General features: G+C 41.1%; 1 protein-coding gene across 2 annotated transcripts; it reads left to right on the plus strand.

Annotated features, from left to right (window-relative positions):
- Window positions 1-54: 54 nt before the first annotated feature.
- npat (nuclear protein, ataxia-telangiectasia locus) lies at window positions 55-10,831 on the plus strand. 2 transcript variants are annotated; one of them, XM_085131299.1, is made up of 17 exons: window positions 55-271; window positions 437-555; window positions 652-712; window positions 807-879; window positions 1,077-1,117; window positions 1,466-1,708; window positions 1,880-1,955; window positions 2,769-2,892; window positions 3,105-3,196; window positions 3,304-3,385; window positions 3,468-3,564; window positions 3,681-3,797; window positions 4,285-5,700; window positions 6,018-6,118; window positions 6,556-6,649; window positions 6,781-8,123; window positions 10,089-10,831. In XM_085131299.1, the coding sequence occupies exons 1-17, from the start codon at window positions 235-237 to the stop codon at window positions 10,167-10,169; spliced, it is 4,197 nt and encodes a 1,398-aa protein (XP_084987425.1). In that variant the 5' UTR covers window positions 55-234; the 3' UTR covers window positions 10,170-10,831. The 2 variants fall into 2 exon arrangements, with proteins under 2 accessions (XP_084987425.1, XP_084987426.1); XM_085131300.1 differs by having other exon boundaries at window positions 3,108-3,196.
- Window positions 10,832-10,900: the final 69 nt, after the last annotated feature.

Genomic DNA, 10,900 nt, shown 5'->3' on the forward strand with positions numbered 1-10,900 from the left:
GGACTACAACTACCACAATTCTAATCAATAGCTTGGTCTTTGTACTTCCGGGTTATACGTGCTTGAGTTCCCCGCCTTTTGAGTATAGAAGCAGTATTGTGAAGACGTCGCCTTCACAATAATATCACTGACGTGGCTTCATTTCAATCAGTTTTTGAGCTTCTCGGAGACTTTTTCTGAACATGGAGTTTCCTGTTCACATTTGAGGCCGCTTTTACCAACAATTAGTCGGTCATGTTGCTACCGTCTGACGTCGCTCGGCTTGTTTTGGGTAAGTCTGGTCGTCCATAGCAGACGAGTAGCTGTGGGGTTAGCCAGCAATGACAGTCGAGTGTAAATGGGTGGCTTTAGCCTCACAGCCTTAACGGTTGATTGGGCTGCAGTTGGAGGGTAATTGTTACTGCTGACTGAGGTGCTACTAATGTCCTTCCGCTAGGGTACCTCCAAGAAGAGGGACTGTCAGCTACAAGCCAAGCTTTCATTCACGAGAGCCCCAACCTGAAAGAGTATGCCGAGCACACCACAGGAGATGGGACTATTCCTGCTTGCGTTTTTGTAAGTGTGCCTTCCTCCCTCTTGTAAGCCGCCTCCACGGCCTGAACTGTCATGATGGCAGCTGACTGCATTTATGTTTAATCTTTCCTCACACAGTCCATCTTTGGGAAGAGCCTGACAACCATTTTAAACGAGTATGTAGCTGCTAAAACAAAAGGTAAGCCATTCAGAGGATATCTTTAGTGTTTTATGACCGATTATTGTTCATATGTCATGGTTTTGTTGCTGATGATTACTCATATTTTCAACAGAGTCTTGTCATGAGGTTCCCGTCATGATGACTTCATTGTGGAAAAAGCTGGATTTCACACTCAACCAGATTAAGTAATGAGCTTCACTAATAATTGTGTGATAGCATAGGATGCATGGGGCTGATTTTGAAAAATGATTTCTTATTGTTTTCTATTGTTGATTGGTATGTTGTTGTGAGACAAAAGATAAACATCTGCTGCTGTGTTTCTGAATGCTAAAACTTGGTGAAGTGAATCAATATGTGAATATTTTTCTGCATCTTTCCTTAGGTCATTGCAGAATTCCCCTGCTATATCAGCATGTCAGAGAAGTAAGTTTGTCAGGTTGTTTGTTTTGATGTAATGGGCTAATACATGGTGATGTAGCTGAAAGCATCAGGTTTAATGCATTGATGCATTGATGCAGAAATATACCTATAACGTAGGAACAGAAACTGTTTGAAAAGGGACTTCCCTAATCATGAGCTTATTGTGATTATAGTTGCCTGTTCCTAAAACCCCAGGAATTGGCATGTTACCCAAATAACTTCTGAATAAAAACATTGTCTATACATCAAATTGGGAAATTGGCACCATGATTACTTACAGTTGTCAAACAGTGCCTCAGCATTCAGGTTTTATATGTAACCTATTTACTTATCAGCCTCTGTGTGTTGCAGCACGTTCACGTGTTGGATTGGCAAACATGGCTAGACAGCGGGTCCTTGCCGTGGCTTCTGCGGGTGCTGTTGTCTGTTCATCGGTTTCTGAGACGAGCACCATCATCAGCCCAGCGCACACCTCCCACAGCATGCTTGCCCACTCCACCCCAGTGTGCTACAGTGGTCCGAACAGCAGACCAGCTTCTGGCAGTGGCACAAGCCAGCATATTCATGACAGCAGCCGATTAATGACTACACCCAGTCAGTAATATAACACACAACTGAGTACAAATGCTAAAGTAAAGTAATGCTAAGATCACAGCTTTTTAAGGAGATAGCAGTGCTCTGTGAGCTCATTATTCATTTAATGCACACATACTAAGTCATAAAATGTAGTTTTTAATAATAAATATTCAAACTTATTCATTACAGGGGATTCACCCATGCAGATCATTGTTTCAGAGCATCGGCTAAATCCAGGCCCAATGTCTCCTGGTCGAAGGAAATGGTAAGAATAGTTGTTATTGCTTTACTATAGGTGTTATTACATAAACATCTGTCCAGAGTGCTAAAGACAGACTAATCTAAAGTGGATGGAAAAATTAGCTTTCGTTGTACACAAATTGTGCATGGACAGTATCACTGAATTAACCTTTCACATTGCAGAAAATGTGACTAATGATTGCAGAAACAACAAACATGTACTTGGTGTGTTGCATAATCCAGAATGTTAGTTATTCAGTAGCTTTTCTTGCTAAGGGTTTGTCAAACTTCACAGGGTGTTCACTGTAAAATGACAGTTGTGATCTTGAGCACAAAAAAAAATGCATCAGGTAGGGATTGTGAGCAAGTTTGATTCATTTCTGACCAATCTAGGAGTAGTGATCCTTCTGAACTGTGGATGGAAAGGACATCAGATGCCATGTCATAAGCTAATTGGTCCTTTGGCTGGTTGAGCTAAAAAAAATGCTGATTGTAGTTAATTTCACATGACATTAATCAGTCACAAGGCTGTGTCACTGCTTATTCTAAATGACTCAATATCAGTATGTTGTTCCTTAATCTGCGCACACACTGGAAGCAATCCTCAGTGATATAGCCACAATCAGAGACCATAGAAAGTGATATTTGGTGACTTCAAGTGACTGAGACGAAAAGAACATGCTGGTGACGCAAAGTCAACCTGGAATATTGTCTGTGCTGGGTCACCCCAACTTTATTGATTAATTCGATCTTCAGCATGTGATATTTCTGTTTGACTTTATTGTGCTGTTATTGTTATTCCCATGGTTTGTTTAAAATGTTTTTCTGTTGTCTTCAGGGACACTCCCAGGAAGAGAAGTGGTGCTCCGAGTGGCTCCAGTGCCCCTAGCAGATCTGCTACAGCTGCTGGCAGCAGCAGTGCAGAACCCCAACCTGAAGAGGCTGTTGATGAAAACTTCCCTGTAAGTATGTCAGTAATGCTAGGTTTCCTAATCGCAGAGAAAAGTTAAAGACTACACTTCAATCACATATTAACAAATCCACTGACATAGTTGTTTAAAACCTTGTTGATCTGCTGAATGGTCAAATATCACTCTGTGTCTCTAGATACAAAGAAAAATTACTTTATTGCATCAGAAATGACATGCTCTCTGTTTCATCTCACTCTTTACAGCAGCTTGTGATACAAAACGCACGTGACAAGATACTGGGTGACAGGTCATTACAAGAGAAACTTGCTGAAAACATCAACAAAATCCTTGCAAAGTAAGTAACGCGATAGGACTCTTCATTTTGTTTGCACTTGGTTGTATTGTGCACAGTTTTTGATAATGATTGTGCTGTTTCCTACTCGGTTTCATCACTACTATCAGTGAGCCAATGCCCCAAACATCAAAGGGTTCTTCAAGTACAGTGGAAACAGACCAGTCTATAGATGAAATACTAGGATTACAGGTGATTTTTTTTTTCTTATAATTTTGCTTGTAGTGTTTTCACTTTTTCTGTGTAATTTATTATTATTTACTCACGTATACAGGGGGAAATTCATATGAGTGACGACGCCATCCATGACATTTTGGAGCAAACTGAGTCCGACCCAGCTTTTCAGGCTCTCTTTGACCTCTTTGACTGCAGTAACTATGACCTCATTTACTTTAATGTGTTTTCCTTTAAATAATGGTTCGCAACTGTCTGTAACAGTTTAACTAAAGAACTTTTTGTAAGACTTTTTATAAATTGATGTTTGCAGATAAAACTAAATTCGCAGATGGAGAAGCAGGAGATGGCGATACGAGCAGTAGTCCAGAAGAGACCGACACTGCTGGAACTACATCTGCAATCAGACTCCTTCAAAATATTGATACAGGTAGTCTGTCATAATCTAAACGTCGAAAAGGCAGCATAAATGTCTACAGGAAGTCTGGAAGGGGCTTAGAGGTGTAAGGCTGTAGCTTCTTGAGCTTCTAACAGTTGGTAAACTTTTTTAAAAAAGTCAAAAATCGAAAAGTACCTATAATTATTCCTAATTTAAGAACTGAAATGAACTGCAGGAAAATACTAGCCATGACGAAGAGGTGGAGTGCACTTTCAGACAATCTCTCCTGCAAGACATTCATGGTGTTGTTCACAGTAGTGTTGAGAACTGTGGGGGAAAAGGTAGTGGTTGACAGCTGGTTACAGGAACATCCCTGCCACTTGGACTTCATAAAACCTGGAAGCATCAATTATGAAATTATAATAAAAATCCAAACATTTTTCCAAGTTTAAATAACTTTCTATGAGAGGTCAAGCAGGTTATCATTTCTGCTAACAATAGAGACAAATGAATAATTGAACTCTGTTTCTATTTTCAGGTGCCACACACAGTGATTCACCTGCTTCAGATACAACACCAATGACGGTGAAGACGAAACCTGGACAAGAGCGAAAGACAAGAAAGTCCGCTCCTCCAACACTGTTAAAGAAAACGGTTCTTGGTCCCAGTGGCAGATCATCCAGGATTGAAAACAGTTCAGCCAGACTGATAGTGAGTCAAGGGGATCCCCGAGGTGTCTCAAGTGCTCCAACAAACTCAAACAGAAAAGAAAAAGATCCACTTTTCACTAACACTGTCAATGAAACACCAATGGATATTGATGAACCACTGAATACACCTCCCCCTCCTCCTTTGGACAGTTTGGCCACTCAGGAGCCTCCCGCAAAGGACGGCACTTCTATCTCACCTGTCTTTGGTGAATCTTCCACAGATCCCTCACCAGTGGACTCTTGTGCTTTTCCTGAGCTAGAGGAAACATCGGCCTCAAATACGAACAACCAAAAAGAACCTAAACAATCACAAGAGTTTAAAGATCAACCTGGTGCACCCGGAGCATCATCTTTGCCTCCCAAACAAGCTCAGCTGAACATCACTCCAGCGCCCGCCACTGACCTACCTCAAATATTACTCTCAAACAGTGGAGGAGATACTCTACCAGTGTCTACTTTCTCAGTAATATCAAAATCTGTCTTAAAAACATCCTCTTCTACAGATACTACAGCTTCAGCAGCCTCACCCTCATCTGCTTTTATTGCTGCCCCATCTATTGCAACACCTGCCGCACCAACGTCTGCTTCTACCTCTGCAAGTCCAAGAGCTGCACATGCCTCATTCACAGCTGCCTCACCCGCATTCTCGTCGTCCTCCTGTGCCCCCGTTGCCCCTCCTCCTGCAGCTTCAGTTGCAACAACAGCTGATCTGTTAACCACAAGCATCCCAAACACGGCTGCAACAGACTCCAGTAATGTCATGTCTTTGAAAATAATCATAAGTGATAACCAGGATGAAGGTTCTTCCAGCGACACAGCCTTAAACCAGGCAATTTCCAGCATTTCTGGAGACAAGATTCCCACCATTTACGTTTCCTCCCCAGCTAAGTCGGTGGGATGCCCTGAAACTCCAAAGGCCAACATGGATGAGGTGGCGCAGGCAGTTAGTGGATTACAAAGTTCTGAGGCATTTGCTAGTCCTCTGAGCAGCAAGGCTGGAGCAGTAACTGCATCTCCACTAACTGGAATGTCACAGGCCCAGCAGAGCTATATAATTCAACTACCCCTGGATGCAACTAACCCTGCCCTCCAAGGAGCCAGCTATTTCCTTATAACAGAGCCCCCATCTACCGAAGCTGAAGGCAGACAGGTGGTGCTGCCTGCTGGTGTCTCAAACGGACAGTCTTTACCCACAAATCAATATGCGGTGACAACACCAACTCGCTCTACAAGTTACTCCACTGGTAAGAGACAGAAGGCTGCAAAACTGAGTCCCACAAACATTACATCTATAAGTGAATGTAAGGTAGTAAGCAATGTGCAGTGTGTATAACAACATACTTTTCCACATTATTGCACTGATTACAGTCCAAAATATTGAAAGTAAAGTTCTTTTGGTAGAAAATTGTAGGAACACTGTGGTTAAGCAATTCCTTTTTTTTTTTTTTGAGTTATTAATGACAACAAGGCATGTCTCCATGTTTAATCTTTTTCCTTCACTTTCAGTAACTTTCTCAGTATCATAATGATCAAACTATCACATCTGTGCTCCTGTTTGAAGGGTCAGCACTCGTCCTGCCATCAGCCGTGAAGCCCATGATGCTTCCTGTTTCTGTTGTAGGACCGAATCCTGTGGGGAAAGTGCAGATGGTGTCCAATCAAGTAAGATCGTTTTATTGTTAGTCGGAGCATGTGGTTTGCGGTTAAAAGCATTTCCTTTCTTACCATTTTAACCAGAATGATGGAGTGAGAAAAGCTTTATTTCTTTATTAAATGAGACACTTTCAGACCAAATTTGCTGCTAAGTAAACAAAACTGTCCAACTGTCCAAACTTTGCCACTCTCAGGTCAATGTGTTAACTTTATCTTGTGTGCAATGCAAACTGGTAAATAAAATGTATTATACATTGTATTTCAAAGGATAAACATACTCTTTAACCTTTACATACTGTTCATATTCTATGCTAGTATGGCTTGGGTCAGTTTTGACCCAGTCAAGTCAAGTCTCTGTTCAATTTTGAATTGGAAATCTGTTTGATTATTGCCCCAATTGACTTCACATGTAAACCACATTAACCCATTCATTGTTACATTTACAGGTTGTTGCCATACAGAATCCTGTATCAGTAGAGCAGACAGAAACTGTCCCGTCCAAAACTCCCACCATCGCAAGCAAACAACCTGTAGCTGCTGGTAAGTTAGAGCTTAACCTGCTTCTCCATGGTGAAGATGTATACTGGCTAAAAATTATATGGTATCCTTTTTTGAATGCATCTTTGCTCAGCATAATGTTTTAATTTCACGGCCTCATTTCTAAATTCCAGACACTGAGAAAAATCTGGGCAGTCAAGTGGTTCGACCTGTATCAGCTGGAAACACAGACCAGCAGGATGCAGAAAAAGGTGCCAGTCACAGGAGAATTTTATGTTTTGACTCTTCTGCAGACGTTCAACCACAAACTGCTAAAACAACCACAACCAGCACAGCCATGACTGCAACTACATCCCCATCACCATCTATCCAGCAGACTGAGAAAACTAATACCGAGTCGGTTGTTCGAATAAGACCTACTATTCTGGGTGGCAACAAACCCAAGAGGAGGGTAGAAACTGTCAGATGTTTAGCAAGTCCGCAGGCTGGAGTAAGCTTAGTGAAGGAGCCCTTTTCTTTACAACAGTACCAGAAAGATTCTGCTAAAAAGAGCTCTCGCAAGCAGGATCATAACACCCACAAGCAGGAGTCTCAAAGTGCCAGTACCAGCAGTGCTGATGCTTCAAAGGTTGAGGCTGGAAAAAAGTCAGAATCAGAAAAAAGATCAAAATCTGTTGAGAGGAAATGCAGTCAGGATGCACATAAAGATAACTCAAAAACTAAGGATTCGTATAACTCCAGGTCAGAGTCTGATTCTGCACTAAAATCAGGAAGTAGGAAAGACAAAGAGGAAAGCAGCAGGAAAGAAGAGAAGGTGCCTTTGAAACCACGTGAGGGACGTGCAGAAAAGAAGACTCCCTCTCAGGAAATGCCAAATGTCACAGCTAACAAAGAGAATGAAATGAAGGGTAGCATGCAAGACCAACAACAGCAATCAGCACCTTCATCCTCAGCATCAAGAGACTTGAGCCCTCCAGCCGTCACTCAGCTGGCATCTCAGAGTCAGTCCAAAGTTACAAAAACACCGTCTAAAACCAGTTCTCTGGCTAAACAGGCAGCTGAGATGCTTCAGGACATTCAAGGGCTCAAATCTCCCTCGAATCCAGTCAAAGGGCTTGGTGCAAGCAGTTCAGACCTTCCTGGAACTGGCAGTAAGCAGGAAGCACCTGCTGATTGTCCCAGGACTCCTCGACAAAAGGGAAAGAGTAAAGACGGAGAGGGTACTCCAAAGCATCTAATGCCTCCCAACACCCCAGATGTACCTGGCTGCAGCCCTGCCAGTGAAGCCGGCAGTGAAAGCAGCATTAACATGGCTGCTCACACACTTATGATTCTTTCACGTGCTGCTATCGCCAGGACAGGCAGTCCACTAAAGGACAGTTTGCGTCAGGAGGGGATAGGAGAAAAGTCGCCTACTAGCTCGAAGAACTCAAAGAAACGCAAACAACCTATTTCGGCATCAAGCCCCCCTCCAAAGAAAGAATCAAAACGATCTCCCACCAAAAAGAAAGACCGAGTAAGTACAGCAGCATGGTTTTTGTCCAGTCTTTTTTTCCTCTTTATTTTGTATTCAACTCTTTTGTGTTTTGTTGTGTAGTGATTATCAAAGCGTATCAGTCCTTTTTACGTGTTTATTATTTATTTATGGTCTCAACAAGAACCTAATCTAATTTACTAAATAAAGTACACTTTGTTATTATGCCCAAGTACTTCATGGTCTCTTCAAAATATGCATATTTGGTACAATATACACTTGCAGTATGATGAAGGTGGAATGAGGTGCTTGGGCAAATACACAGCCAGTTAACGGATGATCTGATATCGTCGTGTTGGTGTTGTTCCCAGATCATCATGAAAATGTTGTTCCAGGTTCAACATTGCAAGTGACCAATCACATTATTGTGACGTTATTCTTTTGCGCACCAACCCATTCGTGCATTTATGAAATTCCAATGTTGCAAGGACAATATCAATTCTGCTTAGCGTTTATTAAAGGGTTAGGGTCAGGGTTAGGGTCCGTTGATCGGCGGACAAAGGCGGTTTCTCGCAGCTTAAGTACAGTTTTTTGTTTTACGCCGGTTTTTCCCGAAGTTGCAAAAGTATGACATCACAACATTCTGATTGGTCACTTGCAATGTTGATCCTGGAACAACCTTTAGTATGATGATCTGGGAACAACACCAACACGAGGATATCAGATCGTGCGCCAGTTAACTGGGTCCTAACACCCTGGCATCCTGTGCGATTGCCGGTCTTGCTTGTTGGTAAGTAGGGCTGCCACGATTAGTCGACAGAGTCACGATTACGTCGACGATCGTCGACGACTGATTTAATAGTCGACGCCTCGTTTGAAGCTTTGTAAGATCCCAAAAGACGCAGAGATAAGTAGTAGGATTTAAGAGTGTAATAACGGACTGAAACAGAAGATGGCAGCATTGCATGTACAAGGATGCCAGCTGCCGTTAAACCCAGAAGAAGAAGCTGTGTCCCAGAATTCATAGCGCAACCCAGCTCAGTTTCCAACAATGGCGGCAGCTAGTTAGTTTTAATATTACTCTTATTATTCTTTCTGGGTCACAAAATAAACGTTTAGCATATTGTCAGGCGAGAATGTAACTGTGTAAACCTCAAATATCTGCTCAGTTTATCAAGACACCACATATTTTCAAAGGCTCTCCGACGTTTTCAGAGACATCTGTTACCCACTAGCTCGATAGCTAGCCGGGGGCAAGGCTTACTAGAGCCCGTGAGAACACCGGACCGGTTTTCAAACCCACCACCGTCTTTCGCTACTCAGGTTAAACATATATAAGTCACTTAGATAACTTAAAAATGTTATTGTTTGGCTTTTTTTAGTATTTTATTTGTTCTTGAGTAAATCGGTTTGGCTGATATTAAAGTTATAGATTTTACACAGCTGAATAAACATCAAGCAGACAACTGATTATCAGAAATGTGAGATGCTCAAGAATATACCTCGGTGTCCCTTTATATTTTAGATAGCAAGGAGTTTATTAAACTTCACCGAAACAATCTGCAAATTTCATTAAAATTTTATAAACTATCATCTTGTCTTTATTTTTAGTTAGCACATACCTTAAACACTTAAAGCTGTAAGCTAATGATAGTTATTTAAGAGAAGACGCATGCTAGTGCAATAAGCTGTACGTCCAATGGATGCATGATCTGATTAGACTGACTAGTCGACTATCAAAATAATCGTTTGTGGCAGCCCTAATGGTAAGCTATGTGACTGTTTTGAAAGCGTGACAAGTTTCTTGCCAAATATCAGGAACACTCAAAGAATCTTGACACTGCACATCTTTGGATCATCCAGCATTAAACTTGCCAAGCGTAAAGTACATGTTGAGTTGTTAAGAAAAGCAAAGCAAGAAAAGACAAACACATACACATGAAGGCAGATGTTTGATACCTAGTTCTGTCATAAAACTCTTATTTATTGCTTTCATTTTATTTGCAGGAAAGGAAGAAAATTATAGATTATTTCCCTGAAGACTTGGATGTGGATAAGTTCCTGTCTTCACTTCACTATGATGAATGAACCGGACACGCTAGCAGGAAAGGACTGTCGTAACTTGTGTTACAATCCCAAAATAGAACAAGCCCTCTGATAACACAGTACATCTGGTTCCTGTTAATAACTTTGCCTGAGACATTAAAGTTGAAATGGATTTTTCAAAAAGTGTGGGAATTTTGGCAAACCCCCTTCCCTCCAGTGAAGGTGACATATCTCATGATCATGTTGCAACAGTAGCAAAGCAACCATTGCACTTTAGATTTTTTACACTTTTTACTCAGTAATGAACATGAGGACATTGATTTACATTCTGACTTATGTTGTGGAACAGTTTTGATTTTGGGCACTTTGACAGAGTGGGTGTGTGTTGTTAATGGTCGACTCAAAGAATTGCCTTGGTCAATATTTGACTCCTTTGATAAATACCGACCTATTTGACACCTGACAGGTCGGTACCTAAAATTACACTTTGGAATATGTTTCTAGCAGACATTTTTAAAAACACTTAAGTATAGCTCCTGTTTTTGAGTTGAGAAACATTTTGTTATTTGAAAAATAAAAAACTAGTGTAAATATAAGTTTTAGTAGCATAAACATGTATATTACTTTTTTTCAGAATCAGATGCTTTGTTGAAGCTGTTCAGATTTGTATACTTGGCTGCATTTTAATAAATCAAAGAAAATCATGTTTGTTCTTTTGTCTACATCTAAAGCCATACTTACTAAGTCTCTATAAAGACTAAAAGAACACGTCT

The sequence above is a fragment of the Neolamprologus multifasciatus genome, chromosome 14 (assembly GCF_963576455.1).
Source record: "Neolamprologus multifasciatus chromosome 14, fNeoMul1.2, whole genome shotgun sequence".
Classification (NCBI taxonomy): Eukaryota; Metazoa; Chordata; class Actinopteri; order Cichliformes; family Cichlidae; genus Neolamprologus; species Neolamprologus multifasciatus.

Coding starts and splice junctions, on each gene's coding strand:
- npat (XM_085131299.1), top strand. CDS start 235: ATGTTGCTACCGTCTGACGTCGCTCGGCTTGTTTTGG. Junction 556..651: donor CTATTCCTGCTTGCGTTTTT/GTAAGTGTGCCT, acceptor TTCCTCACACAG/TCCATCTTTGGGAAGAGCCT. Junction 3,565..3,680: donor CTTTGACCTCTTTGACTGCA/GTAACTATGACC, acceptor TGATGTTTGCAG/ATAAAACTAAATTCGCAGAT.